The sequence below is a fragment of the Sinocyclocheilus rhinocerous genome, unplaced genomic scaffold (genome assembly GCF_001515625.1).
Source record: "Sinocyclocheilus rhinocerous isolate Xijiao unplaced genomic scaffold, SAMN03320098_v1.1 scaffold90, whole genome shotgun sequence".
In the NCBI taxonomy this organism is placed as follows: domain Eukaryota; kingdom Metazoa; phylum Chordata; class Actinopteri; order Cypriniformes; family Cyprinidae; genus Sinocyclocheilus; species Sinocyclocheilus rhinocerous.
The window spans coordinates 1,157,432-1,182,770 of NW_015657969.1; the positions used below are offsets into that span (position 1 = coordinate 1,157,432).

At 36.4% G+C, this 25,339-nt stretch overlaps 3 protein-coding genes and 1 long non-coding RNA gene across 10 annotated transcripts in view; 3 read left to right on the forward strand and 1 right to left on the reverse strand.

Annotated features, from left to right (window-relative positions):
- LOC107721883 (high affinity cAMP-specific 3',5'-cyclic phosphodiesterase 7A-like) overlaps positions 1-3,118 on the forward strand; it is a 43,977-nt gene extending 40,859 nt beyond the window's left edge. For all 6 annotated transcript variants that reach the window (XM_016530075.1, XM_016530076.1, XM_016530077.1 and 3 more), the window contains one exon: positions 269-3,118. In XM_016530075.1, coding sequence (XP_016385561.1) covers positions 269-492 — 224 coding nt within the window. In that variant the 3' untranslated portion in view covers positions 493-3,118. The remainder of the gene's footprint in view (positions 1-268) is intronic.
- Positions 1,827-6,732, reverse strand: LOC107721885 (mitochondrial fission regulator 1-like). 2 transcript variants are annotated; one of them, XM_016530081.1, is made up of 7 exons: positions 6,338-6,732; positions 6,164-6,265; positions 5,121-5,245; positions 4,814-5,040; positions 3,609-3,861; positions 3,347-3,515; positions 1,827-3,272 (listed from the first exon to the last, which is right to left on the reverse strand). In XM_016530081.1, the coding sequence occupies exons 1-7, from the start codon at positions 6,371-6,373 to the stop codon at positions 3,225-3,227; spliced, it is 960 nt and encodes a 319-aa protein (XP_016385567.1). In that variant the 5' UTR covers positions 6,374-6,732; the 3' UTR covers positions 1,827-3,224. The 2 variants fall into 2 exon arrangements, with proteins under 2 accessions (XP_016385567.1, XP_016385568.1); XM_016530082.1 differs by having other exon boundaries at positions 3,609-3,855; positions 6,338-6,731.
- Positions 6,733-8,555: 1,823 nt separating this feature from the next.
- On the forward strand, positions 8,556-10,565 carry LOC107721908 (uncharacterized). The gene is made up of 4 exons (XR_001637752.1): positions 8,556-8,810; positions 9,587-9,795; positions 10,320-10,399; positions 10,495-10,565. It is a non-coding gene; the product is annotated as an uncharacterized LOC107721908 (long non-coding RNA).
- Positions 10,566-13,695: 3,130 nt separating this feature from the next.
- Positions 13,696-17,772, forward strand: LOC107721907 (armadillo repeat-containing protein 1-like). The gene is made up of 4 exons (XM_016530117.1): positions 13,696-13,933; positions 14,034-14,150; positions 14,416-14,490; positions 16,083-17,772. Exons 1-4 carry the CDS (start codon positions 13,730-13,732, stop codon positions 16,272-16,274), a joined length of 588 nt encoding a protein of 195 aa, XP_016385603.1. The 5' UTR covers positions 13,696-13,729; the 3' UTR covers positions 16,275-17,772.
- The last annotated feature ends 7,567 nt before the right edge of the window (positions 17,773-25,339 follow it).

A 25,339-nucleotide genomic window follows, 5' to 3' on the forward strand; every position in this document is an offset into this window, starting at 1 on the left:
ATATATATATATATATATATATGTTTGTGTGTGTGTGTAAAATAATATATAAATAGTATTTATAATTATACCTAGTATTACAATGTAATAATATTACAATGTTTAAATATATAAATTTGCGTTTGTTTTGTATTTTATTATACGTGTGTGTTTATAATTAGTAATTATGTAATAATCACATTATAATTATCATTATGATAAATTGTTTATTTTTAAGGTCTGGCTGATCTAGTGATCTCTGCCTCTGATTCTTTTTCTCTGCCACCAGGTTTCATGACTTACGTGGTGGAGCCTCTGTTTGCTGAGTGGGCGCGCTTTTCAGACACGCGGCTCTCTCAGACCATGCTTGGCCATTTGGGCCTGAACAAGGCCAGTTGGAGTGCCATGGAGCCAGAGGCATCAGGGAGCTCCGAGGAGGGGGAGTCCGAACCGGGCCGTGCCACAGAAGAGCCCAGTTCAAGAGTCTTATCTCAGGGAAGCCAAGAGTCATGACACCACAGCGCTCGCAGAACACCTCTACTGCCCTCAGCCAAACATCTTACGTCACGCCACCCATCTCCAACCAACCACTGATGATTTGTTTTCTTCTTTTTCGTTCATTCGGTCGATTTAATTTATTTAATTTTAAATGCTCATTTACCCTTCAACATAGATCAATACATAGATACCTCATTTGGCTACTGCTGCAATTTTGTTTTCTTTTAATTATTGTGATGTATTTATTTAACCTTATTTGTTTTTTTTTTCTTTTGGGCGTTACTAATTCAACTCTGATGCTTTGATTAAAGACTGCAAGGGAATGTGGGGTAGGAAGGAACCCCCTCCTATGGCTTTAAAGTGCCATTTTGAAACAATGAATTGCTCTGAAAGTCATTTGAAACACCTTGAGTATTTAAAGGAGAGGCTTTTACAGAGACAATGTGTGTGAAATTGAATGCGCGTGAGTGTGTGCCAGTGCTTCTGCAAATCAATCTTCCTCCTTGTGTACAAAAATACAAATGTGAAGAGCCCAGTCCTTTTGCTGCCTCTGAAGACTGTTTACACATGTTGTTTTCTAACTGAATCATGTTAGTTCTGTGATTATTGCCTTTTAAGCACAGATGTGAAGAACCACTTGTAAGTTGTTTTTCGAAGCCTACTGCTGATGATCAACGCAATCTGTCGGACTGCAACCACATCTGTGTGACGCATCTGATGCCATACGAATGCCATTTGTGCTCCATTGCATCTCTCTCCCCTGTATTTCAGACAATGTGTTGAAGAAACGTCGCTCTGTGAAAGGTGGCAGAGATTAACCCTTTCGACCATGGAAGAAGGATCTTGTCACGGGACAAGTAGCTGAACGGACTCTCCATAGATTTTGCTCAGGTTTTCACCGACCTGCTTATTTGGGAGAAACAAAGAAGTAAAAGGTGCCTTTTGTATGTAGCCACCACCCCTCTCTTTTTCTCTCTCCTCTGTATTTTGTAAAGAAAAATAAGTCCTTCTCAGAATGTCTCGAAGCCACTCTCGTCTCATCGGAAAACTGCTACAAAATGCCTTAAATCTATGCACAAAGCTAAGTGACCAAACCAGCTGTCGTTTTCGTTTTAAACTCATCCCATTGTCCATTTAGTGCACTGTCTGACCCTTTGCCTTTTTGTCGTGGAATTTTTTTCTTTTAATATATGGAGAATTGGTTTAATGATTTGATTTTTAACATTGAACATTCCATTTTTGTGAATTGTTTTGGATTCTGTACAGAACGGACAGTTGTTTTTTGTGCTTCTCTTGATATTTTGAAAGAGAAGAGGTGCTTTATTTTAGGTGATTTGTATTTTTGTTGTAAGTGCTGTAAGACTGTTGATTTAAGAAAAAAAAACTGTTTACAGTTTGTTGTAACAGCCATTTTGGGGAGACGACCTATGTGTCAAGCCATTTTGTAAAGGCTTTGCCGTATAACCTTTTGATACATACTTGTTGCAGTTGCATTTTTGATGAATAAAACCTCACAAAATGTTTCTCTACCGGATAGCATGCAGTCATGCTGTTCTATATGAACTTAATCATGTGATGAGTGTGTCAAAATGTAGCCAAATAGAAGCCTCAATACAGAAATGAAGACACAGATTGACAGTTTTAGGTTTATTCAAGAAATGAAAGTCCATTAAAAATGGTTCTGTAGTGTGAAATAAAATCAACTCATTTAGAAAAATGATCACAACCTATAATAAAACCAAAAATATGTCTCAACTAAGAGATTCCCTTCAATTCTGAGGTACTCTTCCTATGTGCTGGACATTAAATCCAGTATAAATCTTTGAAATTAGAAATCCTGTACTGTAATATAATTCAAATGCACTGACTTTTGGTGCGCAGCAGACATTTTTTTGTTATATGTGCAAAAATACAGACATTTTAAAGGTACAAACACTGTCAAACTATTCTGCTGATAGACTGAAGTCTAATTAAACGGCACTGGACTAAAGATAGCAAGCTTGATACGTCATAGACAAACAAAACTACATTATTCAAGTATTTATTAAACTGGTTAAATAACTACATTACTTCCAGAACCATATCATGTAAATGTTCCAAAATAATAAATTAGAAGCTTAAAAGGATTTTAAATGAGCTCTCATTAAAGAATTCTTCAACTACTGACAGCACCATCTAAACCTTATTTATGATCACAAAAGTGTGGTTCATAATTGCTATAGTGGTTACATGACAGAAAAGCCTGAAGTAACTAAAACAAAAAGTATGAACTGTACCTTTGAAGTAGACAACTTCTGTGCAAACAGGTGTTCAAAATACACATAAAACTACTGATAAAGAACAATCCATACACTTTGGTGTTTTCATTTAACGTTATCCCTTCAAATGAGAGGAATCCAGCAAGGTTGAATACTTGCACTGTTGACCTTCCAACAGATCCAAATAAATCCACATATAAAATCATACATAAAACCCAACAAAAAGAAGGCATTTCTCACATAACTGGCATTAATGATGGGACTGGCTTTTGTACAAGATGCATTGATAGAGTTGAACTTTTCAAAGTGCAAAATTACATAGATATCCAATAGGGAAACCATATTGACTGCATAGTGTTTGGCATTTGCATGCTCACCTAAATGAACACTAACAACATTTTGAGGGCTAACAAGAAAAGTTAGCCGGTTTTTGAAAATTACGAGACATCAGGTTAACTACATTAACCTGCTCAGATGAGTTGCTCCATCCTAGTACAGTTTCCTCCTTCCAGTTGATTTTAACATATGCTGTCCAAACTGCAAAAGCAATGGCACAAAGTGACTATGGCACTATGACAATATACATCATTTTTTCAAGTGATTTCTCTTACCTCTGGTGTTTCTACATGGGTCTTATTCTCAGGATCTATCAAGTTAAAGTTGCCATCACATTCACTATCGCTCCGGTAGCGGTGAGCGAACTTGCGTTTCAGGGCCTCTGCGATTAATGCTGCAGCGTCTGTGGGCTCAACAGGTTTTGGTTTTGTGTCCACTTGATGACTGGGAATGAAAGGACAAATGAACTCTATTGGTAAGTGTTTACAATCAGCTTTGTATGCCATCACTGTCCAGATAAAGCCCTGTAACATTCACCTCTTAACTGAGCGCAGCTTCACTTTGCCTATGTCTTTGAGTACGTCTAGCATGTTGGGAAGCTCTGTCTTTTTAGGTGCCGAGTCCAGTACGGTCTTCTCTTCAATCTTTTTCCCACGCCGCTCTCGGATGAGATCAATGGCGGAATAGCTCCTCTGCATGCCGGGGCATGGAGGAGGAGGTGGTGGAGGAGGAACTGGAGTCATTGGTGGCGCTTGGGGCACATGGGGACCACCAGGCGCTGGAGCTGAAACAATGCAAAAATTGCGACTTTAAATGGGTAAAAAGTAGTAATACTAGCAGAGTGCCATTTTATGTCTATATATTTAAAAAAAAAAAAGGCCAGAAACATAACTTATGCAAGTACGTCAACACTTTGCAAGCAAACATGTATCGTACAAGCTTAACGTTAACATCACTGTGGCATATATTTGGGGCATAAAGAACAACTATCCAGTGTTGTTGTTAAATATAACTAATTAACAATTAATCAACGTTGTGAATAAATCTATTTTTTGATACATTTGCAAGTACTGGTACTGTGTGGGATTCATTCGTTTCTGCTGTTAAATAGAACTAAAAATATTAAAACTATTTTTTTGTTCATTGAAATAAAGCTGAGAAAATCAGAAAATATGAAAAACATCTAACAGGGTTTCTGCAGGTTTTGTGAAGGTAAAGCTAAGGCCTTTTTAAGACCAACTAAAGACAATTTATGGAATAAATTGAAAGGGACACAAAGAAATCAATCACAATGAAGTGAGTATAATTAAAACACAAACAAATATCTGCCTACAGGGTCAGAAACATTACCTTTTCAAAGGGAAAACAAGTTTATTTTTCTTACCCATTGACAGACATTTGTTATTGTTTCAAGCATAAACCCACTTAATTTTGTTACATTTCTCAGAAAACAAGAATTTATATCTTCATTTTGCATCTCAAGTAAATGTATCTTGATTCAAGGAAGTTAAGATTTTCTACTGGAAAACAAAAAAATACTGAGTAAGATATTCTTTTTTTTTTTTTTTTGCAATGCATGCAACATTTAATGCCATGACTTTATAAATGTAAGACTTTTTTCTCTGATTTAAAACTACAAATTAAAATGTAAACTACAAATATAAAAATAAAAGCTACTTCAAAATACTAATAAATACTGAAATAGTATATACTAATAATACTAAAGTAGCACTGCAACTAACCTGTGGATTGAGCGCTGTGCTCCTGTGCCTGAACGATCTGTGCGATTTGCACTCTGAGTTTGGCCAGCTCAGTCTCCAGAGCACTGATTTTCTGAATGGCTTCATCGTTGATGATCGTCTGACTCTGTGGTGCAGGTTCAGCCTGGTGCACGCTGGGTAATGACCGCTGACGTCTCAGGGGTCTGCACTGCTGGGTACGGAAAAACAACCCAGAATCTGTCTCAAACCTGCAGGGCATACAGATACATACATGATAATTACGACACTCAAATTTCTGTTTTCTAAATCAATTTAGAAATATTTTCACCTGTTTCTGCCAGCGCCATCGCTCTCTTCTCTGTCCATCCAGCCCACATCACTGAGTGTGACCACAAGTCCATTTGGCCCATTTGAACTGTTGAGGAAACTTGCTCCTGCAGTGAATGGATGAAGCTACACGACCCAAAGACAGTTTAAAGGACAGTTAATAATTACAACACCTGCTCAGGGCACTTTACAAGTCTCACAACAATGACAAACAAACCCTCACAGACACTCAAGCACTCAAACAATGTCAGAACTAGCCTACAACAGCAGAACAAGTGCCAAATGTTTTTACAGCCACGGCAAAGTAAACAGCATCAGGGAAACCAGTTATCTCCTAGCGATTAATGAAGCAATTAGAACATTACAATGTCATTTAGCTCCTTTATCAAGAGGAAATCAATATTAATGCCAGTATTTTATTAAAAAAATAAGCACTTCTAAACTTTTTTAAAGAGTTCTTGGCCTAAATTTTTCAACAATGATCCAGAGAACTGACCTAGAGCAGACATGCTGCATTCCTGACATACAGGACAGCTGGAAGGAAGGGCAGAGAAGAGAGAAACAGAGACAGTAATAAAAGTTTCAAGGTCAGTTTAATGTCATCATACTTTTGTTTTAAAGGTTAGACGGTAGGAAAAGGCTAGATTAGATATTGTGAGTTGAAACCTGTCCCAGATTCATGATTGTTTATTGTCAGCACACTGATGGAATCAAAACAGAACAGGACAGAAATATGATAATATGGGAGAGATGAAAAATGAAAGGCCAAAGATGGAGGGTGTTAAAGGTTTTGAGATGTAAAAATGTAATAAAGGTAGAAAACACTGATAATAATGGAATGAAAATCAATGAAGACTACCTGAAAATACTAAAATAGAAAATATAATACTGCAGATATTTAAAAACATAACAGGCACATACAAATACAAATAAGCACAAAATAGTTTGTAAAGATTATTGTCTGTTGAAATAATTACAAACATTTTGAGATATTCTTTCATTTATATGTTTTGACATTTGAATGAACAAAAACTGACATATTACCTGAAAATGGACACGAGGGCAGGGCGCTAAGGGAAGATTTGTGGCAATTCTTCTGACAATACTTCTGGATGACCCATAAGACTTTGACGATGATCCAAAAGCCTAAAAGAGACATAAAGATGAACATTCTTCCAATCATCAATAGCGCGAACTGTACAATTCTGTATATCTTACCAGGTCCATTTCTATCCGTCTATGATTTCCACTCATCTTGTAACTTCAATTTTTTTTTCTTAATTTGCAAGAAAAGACTGAGGTACTAAACATTTTTCTAGTAGTTTCTTCGTAAAGCACATGAGTGTGTGTCGCTAATAACTTAAATACCGCAAACAGAGGACTAACTTTACCACAAAGGTTAAAGGCGCTAAAACCCAAGCGTTATTGTTTTTTGTGTGTGTGTGTGTGTTATATTAAAGGCGCTCTTAGTTGTTTACAAAAGTTGTCGCAATTTCTAACAGGACATTACAAGAAAATATCGATGTTTTACCGTGTAAACGGCAGTGTTAAAGACTAGTAGGATCCTGGCTGTGCTACGCTAATGCTATCCAGCTGTTACCTGTGTTTTTCCCATAGACTGTAGGGTAAGAAGGGCGGGACTCAACAGTATTGGCCAATAGAGTTCAAGGGTGGTCGGTGGTCCTAGGAGTACGGAGTCAACCACTGGTTTGGAGTGGTGGATTGACAATACAACTGGCCAATCATAAGCGAGTTATGACTCACAGGCACGAGGCATGCATTAGAATGCTTCCATGGAATGGATTTGCTGTATTTTAGTGGTGCTTGGTTGGCCGGTGACCGGTTTAAAAAGAAGACAATTTTATGTTATTAATTTAAATAAATAATAAAAAAGATTGGTTAAACATTGGTTATTTGGAAACCATTTAAAATGTTTACTTAAATAAAATCGTATCAAACCTGTTTATATTTATTTATTTTTGCCTCGCCCTTAAATTGTTTTATGTATTGTACTGGCTCATAGGCGTAGCTTGACGTTTGAGTTTGGGGGGGCCAAACCGAACCGGTGGATTTGGTCAGACGTACTTTTAAACACATTTTAGTTTTGCTATAATAAAATCTACATATTCACATAGAGCAGTGGCAAGTGCGTGAGGTTGTCATGGTAACCACATACATTGCCCACGAATTACAGCTGCGCTTCTATTTTGCCACACTAAACTTAGCAATAAACACGTTTAAAATGCACAATAAACATGTCTGTCAAAACGATCTCAAAGGAGGCTTTTATTAAGCAAATCAAGGAGTGAATTACTCATCCTCTGTTTTTAAAACAGACATTTGTTGGGCTTGATTCAAGTTAATGCACAATGAGGCGCACACTTTTTATTTAGTCTTATTGAATAGACGATAAACAGTTTATATTCTAAAATCTATTTAAAGGTTGTGTTCTGTGAAAATTAAATAACATTTGGATGTAAATGGTCGGCATAAAAGTAGTGTGCGGCTAAACCGGCTGCGTCCTGTGGATCACCTTTATCTGATTGTCCGGGTCCGGAATCATTAAGCACGGCATTAATATCTTCATCAGAGTTTTTCGTTGTCTCCAGATTTCTCTGCAATTCGTGTATGTTGTTAAAAACGCGGAACATCATTTTATTCCACACAACAGGCAAGCATTACCGTTAAGTCTATTATCCACCAAAATGCAGATTCGTCACGTGACAATTCTTACGCAAATGAGATTGAGGGAGACGTTAAGTTTGTTTTAATTTATTAATTTACTTACAATAACAATTTAAAATGTATTAACTTTTACATGTATTATTAACTGCATTATATGCAGTTTTACTTCACAGAAAAAACTATATCAATAAATATTTTGTACAATTCTTAAATCGCTGTGGGGGAGCCAGGCCCCCCTGGCCCCCCCCACAAGCTACGCCCATGCCTACCACCTCTTAAATCGCTATGGGGGAGCCAGGCCCCCCCACAAGCTACGTCCATATAAAAAAGGCACATTGAGAAATTGTAATACACGTTTCCCCTGTTTTTCCAGATATCACTGTCATCAGAACTAGACAATTTTTATCTGCTAGTCTACATTTTAAAGGTGAAATACGATTGTTTTTATGTTTCTGTTCTGCCTTCGAAATTCCATTTGTTTTGCCGTGTATTTTAAAGTGATTATTTATTTTAGTATTGCCCCAATATAAATAAAATATATGAATAGTATTTTACTTGCTTCCTTGGTCCTGATGCTTTCTTTGTATTTTAAAAAACAATAACAATATCCAAATAAACACATACTTTAGTAAGTTTTAGTTCAGAGTTGAAACAATTCTATAATTTGCTTCATATTGTATATATCACGGCTATTATGAGAAATTAACCTTGTCTCGTAGTAAAACCCTTTCTAATTGGTCGAGAACGCATGGCGTCATAGTCCACATCCTCCAATCAGTCTGTCTAAATCCAGGAAGTGTTGTAAAGGGTGCTAAAAACTTCGCAGATAATGGGCAAATATGCCTGACCAGAACAGCTGTCATAGAGATTTTTAACCATATTCACTGTCGTCATTACACAAGCTACATCCAATTGCGTATCCATCAGCACTTCATTTGTCGGCGGGTTTGATCCTTTGACTGGACAGGATCATCTGAAGCGAGGAGTCGTCCTGGGCGTGTTTGCTGTAAGGTTATGCGTGGACAACAGTGCCACAACACACACAAGGTTAACAAGATAGATACCATGCACATCAGAATCAAATACACTGATAATACATTTATTATTATGTTTTGGATTCATATAGCTGTATATTTATATGCGTCCTGATAGAAATAGATTCCGCCTTTCTCTTTCTGCGTGCTGGTATTGTTTTTGTTCTTGTTCATAGAAAGACATTCATATCCACATGTATTGATGTCTGTAGACTAAATATGACTGAGAAATCAGCGCCAAATGTTTGCTTTTACATGCAGTTTTATGACTCATATGAGAATTCAGATTGCCATTGTCTTGTGATGCGGTGTCAATGTTAGCCGGTTAGCACAGGGCCCGTTTAAAGGCCACGTTATGCTATGTTGTGCTATGTGAATCAGACATGACCATCATGGGTCATTCAGTTCACTATGAATGAAAGCCAATAATAAGTCCTGTGTATAGAGATCATATGTAAATCATTGCGATAGGACGCGCGACAATGTATAGTGACGTCAGACAATAAATCTCAGATTCGTGTTCTTTTTTGTTTAGATAATACAGTTACAAAAAATTGATAATGTGTATATAAAAAAAATAATTAAGATACCAGAGGTTGAGCAGACAGAAACTTTTAATCATTTTTTTATGTAATTCAGTTTATACCAGCTTTTATGTTGTTTTTTATGATAAACCTGTGCTTTCTGTCATTGAGAGCATGTTCCCCAGTATCAGAAGTAATCCCGTTCTGATTTTATTCCCCCTCAGCTAAGATCTGTGTACTTTATGTGCATGGCCCTTGGTGTGGGAGCACCATGAGTGGGGAGCCTGATGCCTTGGCTGTGGTGAATCAGCTGAGGGACTTAGCTGCTGACCCCCTCAACAGACGAGCTATTGTTGAAGATCAGGGCTGCTTGTCAGGCCTCATTCTCTTCTTCGACCACCCCAATCCACAAGTCGTCTACTCTGCGCTATTGGTAAGATTCTGTTTGTGAACCATTTGCAGACGGTCTTTCTTTCTATGGTTTACTGCCATGTTAGCATAGTGGTAGTTAAGGGTTCAAATTAGGAGTCTTTATTAACTTAAAGATAGATGATGACGATAGTGTTCCAGTAAGAACATTTATTATAATAATCATATGGCGATATTCTCAAACAATCAGTAATGTTTTGATAGCTAAACTGTTTCAATTTTTCTGGGAAATCTTATAAGTGGTATATTTATAGTTTACTGTAAACGATTTCAGCTTCAACTTCAATTCAGATATCTCAGTATAAAGCATAATAGACAGCATCTACAACTTTAGAATTTCCCTGCTATAATGTCAAGTTATTGAATTACACCTCCAAACATTTTTACGTTTTCCAAGTTATTATATTTGATATGAAAATCATTTCAGATATTATTTATAATGATATTATTGTTTCAAACAAATAGATTTGATATAAATAATAATAATAATTATTATTATTAAACTCATACTTTGATACAATTTCTTAGATATCAAGGGATGCATATCTACCAATCAGATCTAGCAAAGCCCATTCAGACTTGTCACATGACTGCCACCTGCTATACTTGTAACTAATAATAATTTTATATATTATTATAATTATTATTTAATTGTTGGTATTATTTATTATTTTATTATTATTATACTTTGTTTGATATCAAGGTATTTGTATCAACCAATCAGATCACTCATTGCCCACCCAGCTGTCCTTAGACACATCACATGACTGCCACCTGCTGTCCGGTATTGTCACAATGCTTAGCCTAACTTCTACAGGAATGACTTGGTGTATAACCCAAAATATTTAATGTCATAATGCTTTTAAATCCTTAAACTTTAAGCCCAGGTTTAAATTAGATTTTGAACCCCAGAATTTCAATGTGCCCTCTGAGTTTTGGGCCCCACTTTGTTTTATCTCTTTCAGAAGGACATCACACCTGTGGAGACATTTGGACAATAATGGAATAACACATTTCTTTTACACACACACACACACACACACACACACACACACACACACACACACACAGACACAGTAACTCTGCCCCATTGAAATAAAAATGTTTAGCTTGAATAAAGAATGAATAAAGAAAAAAAAAACTCACATTTTACCTGGGGGACAGAGAAACCATGTCTTCACGTTATTTCAGTAGCTTCTCAAATGAGATGTTTAAGATCTGTATCTATCTCTAAGACTGTCTAAATCCCGAGGACGACGGCGGATCAGTGGATTGTGACGGTATGGCAGAAGTAAGTCGCTCCCGTCACGCTGCCACAAAACATGAAGGCAACACGAGCTCGCTTTGCACTTTCCTGCAGAAAACCTCATCCTGCTGCTTTAGTTGAAGTGAATGTGTGTGGTTGGCAGATTTAAAGCACATGAGAAAGGTCGTCCTGTCATAAGCAGATTTGTCTGTTTTGACATTAAACGGGAGTGATGATGCAAGCTTGCTGTTGAAGCGTAATGCGAACTGTCAAGCAACCTGATGTAGTGCACGATTGCATTCGTTAATGTCCAGCAGAGGTCAGTCGAAGACACCAGAGAGAATATCATACCGTTATAGACATTGAGGAGTTCATGTTCAGTGGCCATGTTCAGAATATTGGTCAATCAATATGGATTTTTCATATTTCTTATACATTTACCTGGCAAAAAGGGAAAATGAATCATAACTTAGGGCTCAGCAGTAAAGATGGTATGAGAGCCAGTGTGAGAGTTTAGCTTTTTGTTTGTTTGAAGAAGGTAATACTTTTATTCAGCAAAGATGCATAAAAATTTTTAAAAGTGACAGTAAAGACATTTTTAATGTTACAAAATATTTGTTTCAAAGAATGCTGTTCCTTTAAACTTTCTATTCATCAAAGATTCCACAAAATAAATAATTAAGCAACTGTTTTCAATGTTAATAATAATAATAATAATAGTTTATTCCATACCAAATCAGCATATTAGAATGACAAAATTAAAATTCAACTTTCCATCATGGGATTAAATATATTTAAAAAATCTTAATATGCAAAAAAAATTCTTTTTTTGAATTCTTTTTCTTATTACTATTTCTGTTGCATTTTTGGTCAAATAAATGCAAGCTTGGTGGGCATAAGAGACTTATTTTAAAAGATTACTGACCCCAAATCTTTGAATGATATTGTAAATCTCACAAAATATTATATGAGCTGGCTAATGTAGATTTTGTTGAAACTGAGGATTAGCACCATTTTCTAGTAAAATTGTTTATATATTTATAGATGTCATATATGTACATTATTGCTGTTTCATTAAAAACTATCAAATTATTTAATAAATGTGATGTTTATATAATAATAATAATAATTTTAACAACAACGGTTTGTTACATAACAATATTAATAATAAAGTAGTATTATTTTATATAACAATAAACCAATAATAATATTTAACTTTTTATGACACAAATTTGTTTTGTGATGAAGCAAATAGTGCCAACGCAAATCTGATTTACTGCAAAAAAAAAAAAAAACTTATTGATGAGCCCTCTTTCTTGTGCATTAGAAAGCATGAAACTCAGGGTTTCTTTTACCTCATATGTCAAACAGCACTGTAGATGCCAACTGATTCTTTAAATATTCATACAACTGCATGTTTTTGACACCCACATGGCTAAGTATAGAGGCGCAGGATCCATGTATGTGTGTATATTATCTGCAGTTCAGGCTTATTTCGAGTGCGAAAGTCTACAGGCTTTTAGACGGCGAGTGCCTTCTGTTTACGTGGAACCTCACAGACAGAAGTGCCAATGGTTGGCAGAGAGCTGCGTATCCTTCTCTCAGGGTGACTCCCTTCGATTCACCAGTCACTTCAGTTAGCACAGACGCCATCAAGGAGTGCCCTGCAGTTCCACAAGCTGCCCGTCACAATTTCCGGCACAACAATTTTGGGTAGAGGTCGTGTATCGCCCCAGTCTGTGAAATTTTATGGCTAGAGGAAGTGAAGGAATCCCTCATCACCCCTGATGACACCGCAGATCTCAGAAAAAAGCTATGTTAGGTTTTTTGATGAATGTTCAGTGTTTTCTCACATTGTGTCTTTAATACTAGCTATTATTTTGCAGCTCAATAAAGCTATTAATGTATAAAATTACAGTAGTAGTAAGGAAATAGTTTTCCTTTAACTCATTTCCCGCCCCAGATTTTTATTCACATATTTTCCAGAGTTTATTTTATAATACCTAACAGTATGTATTTATGTATTTATTTATACATTTATGAATGTATGCATGCATTTTTAATTGTTTTTATTTTATTAAATTTTATTTATGTGTCCTTACGTTATAAATGCTTTCTTGTCATTTCATTTGATGGCAGACATAATATAGTTTAATGTGTTACTTTTACATCTCATTTCTTATTGCTTAATGGGCAACATCCCCAGAAAGTTTTATTTTATTTTGTATTTTGTTTATTAGTTTATTTTAAATTATTGTCTCCAATACAGTATTATTAGTGTGCAGTAACAGTATTTTTTTTTTGCTTGTCTCACTATGATGCATCAATCTCTTCATTTTAAAACTGATTTTAGTTAGGTTCAATATGCATTAGTTTACTTGTGATATTAAACCATATGGAATGCACGACACTAGATTAATCACAGTATTGTCTGTGCTAAAGGTTAGTTGGTTCAAGCTCCATCAGACTGACTTTTCTCCAGCTCTCATGCTGGCAGATCCCCCCCCCCGCACAGATCTATGTCGTGTCCCCTTGTCTGCTGGAGGGATGACCTTTTCAAATATCAGCACCGACAAGTACTGAAATGTACAATACATGACATGAGCATATTTGCTCCGTTATTTATTTGTTCATCAACAGTGGCCGTTTTCGTTCGTTTTTTCATCTGTTGTGATTCCTATAGTGATCTGTGATGTGTTTCACTAGGGGCACGTCGCCAGGCGAGACCAAGCTGCTAGCTTCTGAGATCTACGAGATCCTGCAGAACTCTAGCAGCGCAGAAGGCGAACAGGCAGAAGCAGCTGCCTCTTGCAGAAAAAAAGCCCAATTTTTCCTGGGCTCAACGAACAAACGGGCCAAAACGGTGGTGCTTCAGATCGACGGGCTTGATGATTCGGTAACTGCAGTCAAACAGCTTGTAATGGAACCCGATTAATCAGAGCGTATGGAGATATTTGGTATTGCACAATTTGGCACTTTGTCTCTCTTTATGTCAGGCTCGGAGGAGTCTTTGTGAAGAAGCCCTGCTAAAGATCAAAGGTGTCATCAGCTTTACCTTCCAGATGGCTGTGAAGAGATGTGTGGTGAGGATCCGTTCAGACTTGAAGGCCGAGGTGAGTTTACAGTCTAGCACAATCTATATGACCATCTACAGACTGCGTAAGAATGCCAGTGAAGTGTATTAAAAAAAATAAATAAAATGTATACATTTAAAGTGCCAGGTTTGGACGTCTGTGAACATTTTTCAGTAATGACATAAAGAATAATTAAATCCAGTTTGAAAGAAGTGATGCTTAAGAAATGAATCTCACTTAATGGATCAGAGATGCTACTAGAGAATCTATTTCAGCATTCTCATACTGTTTCTTCATTTTTCAGGCGTTGGGAACTGCTATAGCTTCAACCAAAGTCATGAAGGCACAGCATGTAGTGAAGGGGGAAGATGGATCGGATGTGAGTAAATCAAATGAACAGATCTCTGGTCAGAATGCACACAATAAATAGACGGTTGAACAAAGCATGAAAATAGTCATCTACTCACCTTCACATCACTTTACGAAACTAGACCACTTTTCGAATCTGGACCACTTTCCTTTTTTTGCTTGGAAATGTCTTTTTTTTTTTTTTTTTTTTTTTTCCTTTTAAATCCATACAATGGAAGTCAATGGTAACCAAAAAAGTTTGGTTATCAACATTCTTCAAATTATCTTCTTTTGTGTTCCTCTTACAGGTTTTTCCATGTAAAATCAGTTAAATCATTCCAAGTCACTGTTTTCTTGTTATGTGAGGTATTCTTTTGAGTCAGGTGCTGCGTTTAATGTAGTTGGTTGCCTCTACCTGAAGATGTTAGCCGATGCTGTCTGCGTCTGGGTAATGCATTTCGACATGTTGAGGGTGAACCCTGCTACACTCGTCCCATCAGAAGCTTTACTCATTTTCCCCTCATCACATGATCACTCAGGATGTCCCTCTGCCCCGAAACCGTGTCAGAGGGCCCTGGAGACACAGACATAACACACTCTTGCATGCAGATGCAAATAGGCACTGTGTGGTAATTAAACAAAAATGTGTCCTCTCTGGTTGAATTGGAAGGGCAATGTCCACCTGCAGCGGGATAGTGATGACCTCCGGTGGCCGTCATCCCGGAGGTCTTGGACACTGCTTTACTATGCACTTCCTCCTTAAACCAGCTGGTGGCACAATTGATTGAGTAATGGTCTTATTGATAGCACTGTTTTGCATTGAACAGACACAAATGAAAAGCTTTGTTTTAAGAAAAACAGCAATATAGTTAGTAGGGCTGGACTAATATAAGTAAAAATATTATGTCTTATAAATTTTGATGATACTTGATGTATTTGCTTTAAAATAAAATAATAGAAATTGGTGTAGAAACAATTTTCCATCTGAAATTGCTAGTAAATTTCACAATTACAAAGAAAGGCAAGTAACACATTGAAGTATATTTTACAGTCTACTATTAGCATGAATAAGGACAATAATATTAAAATTAAAAAAAATTATTTTTTCATGTGCACCAACATTTTTGTTCCAAAAAAGATTATAATTCCTGAATGCCTCATGAGGGCTTCCTTAACCATTTTTGAGTGATGATGCAAAATAAGTAATTGGATTATTGTTATGAACCAGTTCACTGAAATAGACAAAGTTCAAAGAATTGACTCATTTTAATGATGGTTAAAGACCCAAATTAATCACATTTTTTTCTTCTGTGAATGCAACCCTTTTTGAGACAGGAAGTTGGGGCAGAATGTATCTTTCTGTTTTTGTGTGTCTTATTCCACCTAAAAATAATTTTGAATATTAAGTATAAGTAAGTAATTTATATGTATCTGATATATCGCTTAGACTTAATAATTCTTTCATTTTGTATCATAAAGATGGTTAGTTTGTTTTGGCTGCAAATTTATATATTTTTTATTTTGTATATATATAATATATAAATCATGTAATTCTGCTTGCAAGCTTAGAAATTATAACAAAATGGGTCATTGTTCCCATTGCTTTCTTTCCCTCCCATCCAGATTGTAATCCCATTCCAAGGGGACTCTGATGTGGTGGTCGAGCAGAACATAAGTTTGCCGGATTATCTGCCTGAGGACGAGAGCCCGTCTCAGGAGCAGTACAAGGCTGTGACACGACTGGGCTCCGTGCAGGATGGCGCGAGCTGGCTGAGCACGGCCGCCAACTTCCTGTCCCGCTCATTTTACTGGTGACCCCATGACTCCCCGCATGCCCCGCCCCTTTACAACCCGCCCTCGACGTGCCAGACTGCCAAGCGCATCCGCAATAAACGTATAACCTTGTTCCAACTATAAAAAAGGCTACAACAGGCGGCTGTAAATGGTACGCGATCCAACCTGCTCCTGAAACTCATGTTAGCTCTGCATACGCACCTCACGAGACACTAAAACCTGAGAGCAACCGGGAGAAGTTCACAGAAAGCATTTCATGTGTATCTGCTCTCTCTTATTCACCTTTTATGTTTGGTCATGGGAAGGTTTTCAAACGATGCGCCCCAGATTCTCCTTGCAGGTTTGTTTCTGTTGAGACTAAACAACGCCTTGGGGGTTTCGCCAGGCGGGTCGTACCTTGAGGTTTTCTAAATTTCTACAAATTTGGGTGCTTTCTGATGTGTTCTAACCCTTCATCTCAGCTTTCTTGTACATTTTAAACGATTTTTTTGTTTGTTTTTCAATTATTTGATAATCCTAATATTACTTTATTCATCAGCACTTTTCAAAGCATGCATATTTTTTTGAACTGTGTGTGTCTTTGCTATGTAGCTTGTTGATTAATTTTCTCGGTTTTAAATCCTCTTTATTTGCTTCGTCTGAACTTCTAAAGCCTTCTGAAGACGTGATTTTTAGTTTTGAAATGTGTAGTGATGGTTCACTCTTCCTCACAGAGCTCATTTCACATAAAACATAATTAAAACACCTGCACTGGTTGGTGTGCATTAATAATAATTAACGGTTTAACGCCTCCAGTAAAGGGAAGCCACCAGGAAATAGCTGTTACTATGTGTGTAATGCTAACCTTTTATGTTACAGCATGTGCCAAACACCAGATAACCTTCTTTACACTAGCAAAATATGTTGTAAAATAGCTCTGACCCTTTAGGAATTGATATTATAAACTTTTTTTTTTTTTTTGTACCTTTCTTAAATGTCAATGCCGTTTTCCTTTATGCCATGCTGACTATTTATAAAATGATTTTTTTTTGTGTGGGAGTGTGTGTATTCCTAAATACCATAAATCTGAATGTTTTGTTCAGGGCCTTTCATACACATGGTCATTTTTAATGTGGGTTTTTGCTAGCCAAAAGTATGATCCAGTTTCTGACCGGTTATGTGCCCGTTACCTCTGCATGACCATCACCCCTTGAGATTTCCCTGACCGACGGTGTCTTTTAACAGTTTAGATAATCAACTGACCTCACATATTGCATTCAGGACGTTCAGTCCGCTCAGGGATGTGTGTACGTTGTCCTGCAACTGATGGTCTCATGTACGTCGCAGTTTAACACCGGTGCGTTCCCAAAAGGAGACCTACACACATCGATATCAAAATGAGTTAAACCAGTATATGTCCTTTCCTAAATGTACCTTTCGTTTTATTTTTCACCTTATGCTGGAAAACTTGGGTTGTCGTAAGGTATCAGTGTTTGCACCCTTTTGTATTTTTCCTCATAATCAGCAATGCTTTAAGACTGTTTTTTAATTTGCATCATGTCGGTTCATGTTGAGGATTTGTTACATAGACGGCATTAGTGTATAGAATTGAATCACAAAGTGGCACGCTTTTGGTTGGGTTTAAGATGAGATAGAGGCCATCAGTGTTATATTTATGAACAAAATCCAAATTGAATTAAGTTTAGCATTTTCTGTATTTTTATTTCCCTCATTTTGTACTGTATACCATCTTTCCCTGAAGCATCTTAAGTTGCTGCTCACTGTTATTCCAAGAACACAGAACCAGAGCCCATGGCAGATGGTAGATTTTAGTAGCTTCTCATGTACAGTGCATATTTGCTGTTACATACAAAGAGTTTTAGGACACGATTCTTGGTTGTTCACAGTAATGACAAGGATTATTAAATGGACAAAATAAATTTGTATTGTTGTGTTTTGTTTTCATTGGAAATTGTGTTTCATTAGCCTCTGTGGCACCAATCTGTAATGGCAACATTTGTATTTTTTATGATTTGAGCTGAATGCTCATGGTCACCAACAAGAAGTGCCCACGATGCTGATGATTACGTCAGTTTACACGTGAAAGCTTCTTACTATGAATTAAATGTGTACTACTATGGCTTTAAAGATTTCAAACATGTAAAACTCAACACCACCTGCTGTTGATTAACTAATAATTCTGGCTCATCCCTCAGTTTGTAAAAACAGATTTTATTTACAGTAATGGGGCAAGGCATTCCAGAAAAGTGGAGCTTTTATTTGTCACATAGTATTTATATATATATATAAATTTTTTTTTTTTTTTTCTCAAACAAAAATGATGTGCTAGACTGATACAGGTGCATCTCAATAAATTAGAATGTCGTGGAAAAGTTCATTTATTTCAGTAATTCAACTCAAATTGTGAAACTCGTGTATTAAATAAATTCAATGCACACAGACTGAAGTAGTTTAAGTCTTTGGTTCTTTTAATTGTGATGATTTTGGCTCACATTTAACAAAAACCCACCAATTCACTATCTCAACAAATTAGAATACTTCAGAAGACCAATAAAAAAAACATTTTTAGTGAATAGTTGGCCTTCTGGAAAGTATGTTCATTTACTCAATACTTGGTAGGGGCTCCTTTTGCTTTAATTACTGCCTCAATTCCGCGTGGCATGGAGGTGATCAGTTTGTGGCACTACTGAGGTGGTATGGAAGCCCAGGTTTCTTTGACAGTGGCCTTCAGCTCATCTGCATTTTTTGGTCTCTTGTTTCTCATTTTCCTCTTGACAATACCCCATAGATTCTCTATGGGGTTCAGACTTCCTATATGGTAAGTCATTTTTATACTGATATAGATAGTGAATTGGTGGGTTTTTGTTAAATGTGAGCCAAAATCATCACAATTAAAAGAACCAAAGATTTAAACTACTTCAGTCTGTGTGCATTGAATTTATTTAATACACGAGTTTCACAATTTGAGTTGAATTACTGAAATAAATTAATTTTTCCACGACATTCTAATTTATTGAGATGCACCTGTATATGTTGGCCAGGCCGATTAATCGGCTACTATTTAGCCATTTCAAGATTCTAATATGTCCATTTGGCCAATTAACAGAGGTGTTTATCACTATACTTTGTCAGTTCCAAATTTTACTGACAGCTTTGTGAATTTTTATTTAATGTTGTGTAAAATAATATAAAATAAGATTTCATTTTATTAATGTTATGCATGATTATGCACTAACTGTCAATTGAATTGTATTAATAATTTAAATGATTAATAAATTCAATTAATTATCAATATCAGTTACATTACCGTTCACAAGTTTGGGGTATGTAAGATTTTAATGGTTTTATAAAGTCTTATGTTTACCAAGGCTGCATTTATTTGATACAATAAAACGGTAATATTCTGAAATATTATTAAAATGTAAAAAAACAGTTCTCTATTTGAATAAATTTTTATTCCACTGATGGCAAAGATGAATTTTCAGTATCATTACTCCAGTCTTCAGTGTCACATGATTCTTCAGAAATCATTCTAATGTGCTGATTTGCTGCTCAAGAAACATTTCTCATTATTATAAATGTTGAAAACGGCTGTGCTGCTGAATATTTTTGCAGTAACAGTGTGATTCTTACAATTCTTTGATGAACAAAGAACAGAATACAAAAGAACAGACTTTATTTTAAATAGAATTGTTTTGTAACAATGTAAAAGTGTTTGCTGTTTTTTTTAATGCATCCTTGCTAATATTATTATTATTTAAAAAGAAAATCTTACTGACTCCAAACTTTTGAACGATAGTGTGTAGTTGTATTTAATTATGTTATGGCACAAACCCATATACTCAGCCACTTCACAAATTATTATTTGTTATTTGAGCTGTAAAGCTGCCTTTTAGCAGTTCGACTACTTTTATTATGCATTAGCGATGCAACATTACGCAACTCTCAATTTAAGTCTAGCTATACTTTTTAAAACTGTACATAATGTGCATAAATATTTACAGTGCCTTGCCCTATAGATGTCCATTTGCATTGCTGTAAATGCAGTTTTTGCTTATTTAAAACAAGGGTCCAACCTCCAGGCCGGGGGGCACTACCAGCATCACCATGGCAGCTGAATGTGCTGAGGCCTGCAGCAGTAGAAGAAGAGAAAGAGAGTCTGTTCTGTTCATGATGATGGGTGTAAACAGCCGTAAGGGTCGCTCCACCTCACCGGCCCTGCTTAGACAGCAGAGATGTGCATGGCCAACTATGATTCTATACCGCCAATGGCATTAGATCACCAAGCTTAAATTGGTAAATCAACACGTTCCCAGTCCAGATTCCTGAATTTTAATGGGTAGTCCATGCTCCCTGTACAGGGAGATATCAGGACAAAGTCATTCTGCTGTGCTCCTCTTGTGAAGGCCATGCAGAGAGAAAGCAGCAGGAAACCCCATCAATCATCACAGTGCACCTTATCCAACATACACACCTTCATCTCTGTCTGAAAGACCCTGACAACACTATCGCGATGTGAAGTGGGTCAGATACCTCAGCTGGGTCACAGGCCTAGAAGACACGCATATGGTGACTATACTGTGCTCGTATGGCAAGTTTAGCTGGGGGTAATTGTGTTAGTATTATGTGACTCTATTGATAGCTTTCAGTCACGTTACCGACTCGAAGTTCTGGAGGGCAAAACATCCATAGAACTGCAGCACAAGCCTGTCAATTTTCCATCTGTTTCACAGCCGCAAATATTTAGATCACCTCTCAAAAGAATAAAACAAAGGTATGTGAACAAAATGCAAGTTTTGGCCATTTGCAATCCATATTAAGCGCCCACGGCGATATTTCAATCATTAAACAGTGCGACAAACGTCGTAAAAACACTTAAAGTGTCTTAATATATTTAAAACAGTAATATTAAAAGATCAAATTCAGTAATCACTATATTAATGATGCATAGTTTACATAGGCAAGCAGATGAGCTCGGAATATGAACGCAATCCACTTAATGGTTCAGTGTTTTCCTTATAATGGTTTTCTATGGGAAACCATTTAACGTGAAACTTTGCATTGTGTTTATATTCTGGGTTCCTATGTTTGCCTGTACAAAATATACATCATCAATAAGATGTTTACTGAATTTCACCTTTTAATATCTGCGTTTTACTACATTACTACTTAATGCAAACTGCTTAAAAATAACTGGCGGTCAGTGGAGCAGGTGGGCGTTCCTATGAGTGTGTGACGTCACGTGAAATCTACCAATAGGTTTTGGCTTTCAAAAGCCAGAGCTGCCTAGGGAGACCTCGGCAAGCCTCTGGTGAAATGACACTTTTATTATAGTAACTGTGTCAGTCCTTACACTAGGGGGCGCTGCTTGGCTGTGCTTTACATGCATTTTCATGCAGTGAGGTACTGCTTTCTAAATAAATGATCACATTTAAGGACAAAGTGCATGTTTTGCCTTGTCATGTGCTTAAGTGTTTGATGACAGCTTTGTGAGGGCCGTGTGCAAGTGTTTATTGAGACTCAATGAGACAAAGACTGATTTAAGACCCATTCTGCCAACTGCTTTACTTGTCGATTTCTTCGCATACCTTATGAACAGCAGTGAGAAGTCAAAAAAAGGAGAGAATTTGCTAAGAAGTGTGTTTTCAGGTAATTTAAATTTTTACTTCATGAGGTAACATCTAATTTGTTCTAGTCAGAAATGTTATTTAATCTGACTAAATCAACCTGACAAATCAGGTTACACCAGTGTAAGTGTACATAAATGAAAACTTCTCTTTATGTAAGTTAGATGTGTGTTTTTATGTTTTTAAAATTTATAAACATGTTTATGTCACACCTGGTCCTGTGACACATTTTATTCCTTTAATGTCTCTACACACAGCACAAAGACAATAAAGCTCTTTTGACTAGACTTGACTTGAAAATAATAATTATTAAATTATAAAACTTTTAAAAAGGTATATCTACTGTAATTTCCACAATATGAATTTAACATATTCACATTAATGTCTAACTTTATAACTTATGCCAAATATGATACAATATTTCATGCCTTATATGCTTTATTTTATGTCAGTTAGGCCTAAACGGTCAGGAGAATATAGGTAAACAGAAGCACTTTCTTGTTTTTTCTTGTCTTTTTTTGTTTGTTTTGTTTTTTTAAACAATATATTCATAAAGTCACTGAACTCTGTTCATAAACATTTTACTGATATGGAAGTAGAAAACAATCTAGAAAACTCCTTTTATAGTTGTTTAAGCCTTATGTAATACATACAGTGTATATATGCATATTAATTATGCTCATAAACCTGATGTATTTCATTGTTTTACATTTGACTGAGAAGCAAACTGTCATAAAGACCTTTAAACTCACCTTGGTGACAAATACATTGTTCCTGTGAATTCCACTAAAACATGTTTTAATTTATTGAGTATTACAGATGCATCTCTTCCCTCCTCTCACTAGGCAGTTCATTTTATATGAAGAGGGAAGCAGATAAAGCCAGTGCCTCCAAACCTCCCTGGCGCTCAAAGATATCGACCACAGCTCCGTATTTGTGCATAAATGTGTCGTTACTATCATGATCAGTATTTGCATTGTTAATCTGCTGCAGCCAGCGGGCTGATTGTGTGCTGATGGGAGAGAAAGGTTGCCCAGGCAGTTCAGCTCCCAGTCAATGGGATCGGGCGTAAATTACATTCTATGTGCAGGAAAATGATGTGACACCCGTAATTTATGTCAAATAACTTTTTGAGGATGTGAAAGTGTGTGTGTGCAATCAGCGCTTGTGCTGATACTGGAGATTTAATTGAAACATTTTTCTTTTCCTCAAAGGCTGATGGAATGGCGTCTTGTTGTGTAATGTTCTCTAATGTTTCATTTTAAATCTAGGGTCATCATCTGGCTCAGAGAAGGTCATAGATTCCCAGATCCGGGAAGGGAACCAGCTTTTCCACATACATATATCTCCAGAAATCAAGATACAGAGAGGTTAGTTCCACCAGATGGACTAAAACATGGTGCGCATGTCTAAATTTGGGTCTTGTGGTTCCTCCAATTATTGATTACTATTTTCCAACTGTTTATAGGGAAGTCTGTTTCTTATTTATCTAAACTAATATTCCATATTTGAGTATGTATATATATTCATACAGTTGGGTTAGTAAACTTAAAACAATATTCTGATTTAAATAAAAAGCAATCTATGGCATAATGTTGATTCATTTCAAATCACCTCTCAGTTTGTAAAAACCTCTGAAAACATGTTTACATAATTGTACTTACAATCAGAAGTCTACAGGGCAAGACATTTTGGAGAGTTTAAAAACATAAAAGCATAATTAGAAGCTTGTAATTTATTTTAGTACTTTTAAGTACAATTATTCTCTAAAAATATTTATTATTTGATCTGTAACATGGAACACTTTTCTTGGTGGATGGACGTCTGCATATGTGTAACTGGAATTCCTGTGAGTGCAACCTGCAACGTTTTGCGTTATTCATTTAAGGAATTGTTTGGGATTGTTTAAAGTACATTATAGATGGTTACATTGGATATAGCTTTGTATGAAGTTGTAGATGATTCTATTATAACAATTTCTTGCTAACATTTGAATGTTTAACTGTAATCAAAGTTCCTTTAAAGTCATGATGGAATGGAAGTAGCAACAGACCTTTTTCTTCCATATTGTGTGACGTATACATTCAAGTGCAATGGATTATTGAAAAAGAAAAAGATGGATGTCAGGGATATGTTTCTATCCATTAGTTGTTGAGTGCATTTTGAGATGTGACCATTGTACTCAAAACTGAATAAAGGAACTTATCCATGGTAATATAAAATTTTAAAACCGAAACATTTATGGATGAATCATTCTATAACGAGATCTAAGACATGCATTTACAAAATTAATTTTCATTTCATGCCAACTTTAAGTCAAGTCAGTCCATTTGGCAGCCATCTTGGTAATCTCTCTGGGCCAGTACAGTTCTTATTATCTGAATGGAAAAAATTGTCCTTTGAAGGTGGGACTACTTTTCTCTGTGGATAATTGTCAGCGTAATTACTGTGAATGTAACATTATGCACAACTAAGTTCCTATAAGCATTTTCGTGGTTGCTTAAATTACTTTGTAGTTACATTGGATATAACTTGTGCAAAGATTTAGGCGATTCTATTACGAAAGCCTCATGCTAACATGCTTAGAGGAATAGTTCAACCAAAAATGAAAATTACCCCATGATTTACTCCCCCTCAAGCCATCCTAGGTTTATATGACTTTCTTCTTTCAGACAATCTGAGTTTTATTAAAAAATGTCCTGGCTCTTCCAAGCTTTATAGTAGCAGTGAATGGGTGTTGAGAATTTGAAGTCCAATAAAGTGCATCCATCCATCATAAAAAGTACTCCACGTGGCTCTGGGGGGTTAATAAAGGCCTTCTGAAGCGAATCAATGCGTTTGTGTTGTAAGAAAATATCCATATTAAAAGGGGTCATATGATGTTGCTAAAAATAACATTATTTGGTGTATTTGGTGTAATGAAATGTGTTTGACTCCGCTTCGTCCACGGTGAAAGCCGATCCGGCGATCCACAGCGCGAAGTTGATGTATTTCCTCAGCGACCAGAATGGATCAGCTCCAGGCATGACGAAGCAGATATCGTCCTCTTTTGGAAGGCCAAACAAAGTAGTTTCGCTTTCACAACGAAACACACAGCGCCTTCACGACATGACGGCGGCGGCAACAACAATGCGAAAATAAAAGTTACGCCTTCTGTCTTTGCGTGAACATTTGGGCGGCGTTATGCAAATCTTCCCACAGAGCGACGTAGACATGTGGGGGCGTGTTAGAACGAGCCGTTTTAGGCGTGGCTGACTCTTAACTTTTATAAAGAATATCTCTTTGGATTTGAGACTTTAGTCTTTGCAACTTTACAGATATTCTTTATGCACCAAGAGCTTGTAACACTAAAGAGAAAGGAAAAAATGAAATCGCATCATATGACCCCTTTAAAAAAACACTCTTTTAATCTTTGTAATCTCCTCAGATGACAATGTAGATGCCTGACAAACGTTGTTG

What these genes read in the sequence shown, in the direction of transcription:
- LOC107721885 (XM_016530081.1), bottom strand. Translation starts at nt 6,373, where the DNA reads ATGAGTGGAAATCATAGACGGATAGAAATGGACCTG. An exon ending in GACGGATAGAAATGGACCTG is followed by an intron (nt 6,266 to 6,337) that starts GTAAGATATACA and finishes TGTCTCTTTTAG; the next exon opens with GCTTTTGGATCATCGTCAAA. An exon ending in CCCATGTAGAAACACCAGAG is followed by an intron (nt 3,273 to 3,346) that starts GTAAGAGAAATC and finishes TTGCTTTTGCAG; the next exon opens with TTTGGACAGCATATGTTAAA.
- LOC107721907 (XM_016530117.1), top strand. Translation starts at nt 13,730, where the DNA reads ATGTGTTTCACTAGGGGCACGTCGCCAGGCGAGACCAAGCTGCTAGCT. An exon ending in TCGACGGGCTTGATGATTCG is followed by an intron (nt 13,934 to 14,033) that starts GTAACTGCAGTC and finishes TCTTTATGTCAG; the next exon opens with GCTCGGAGGAGTCTTTGTGA. An exon ending in AGGGGGAAGATGGATCGGAT is followed by an intron (nt 14,491 to 16,082) that starts GTGAGTAAATCA and finishes CCTCCCATCCAG; the next exon opens with ATTGTAATCCCATTCCAAGG.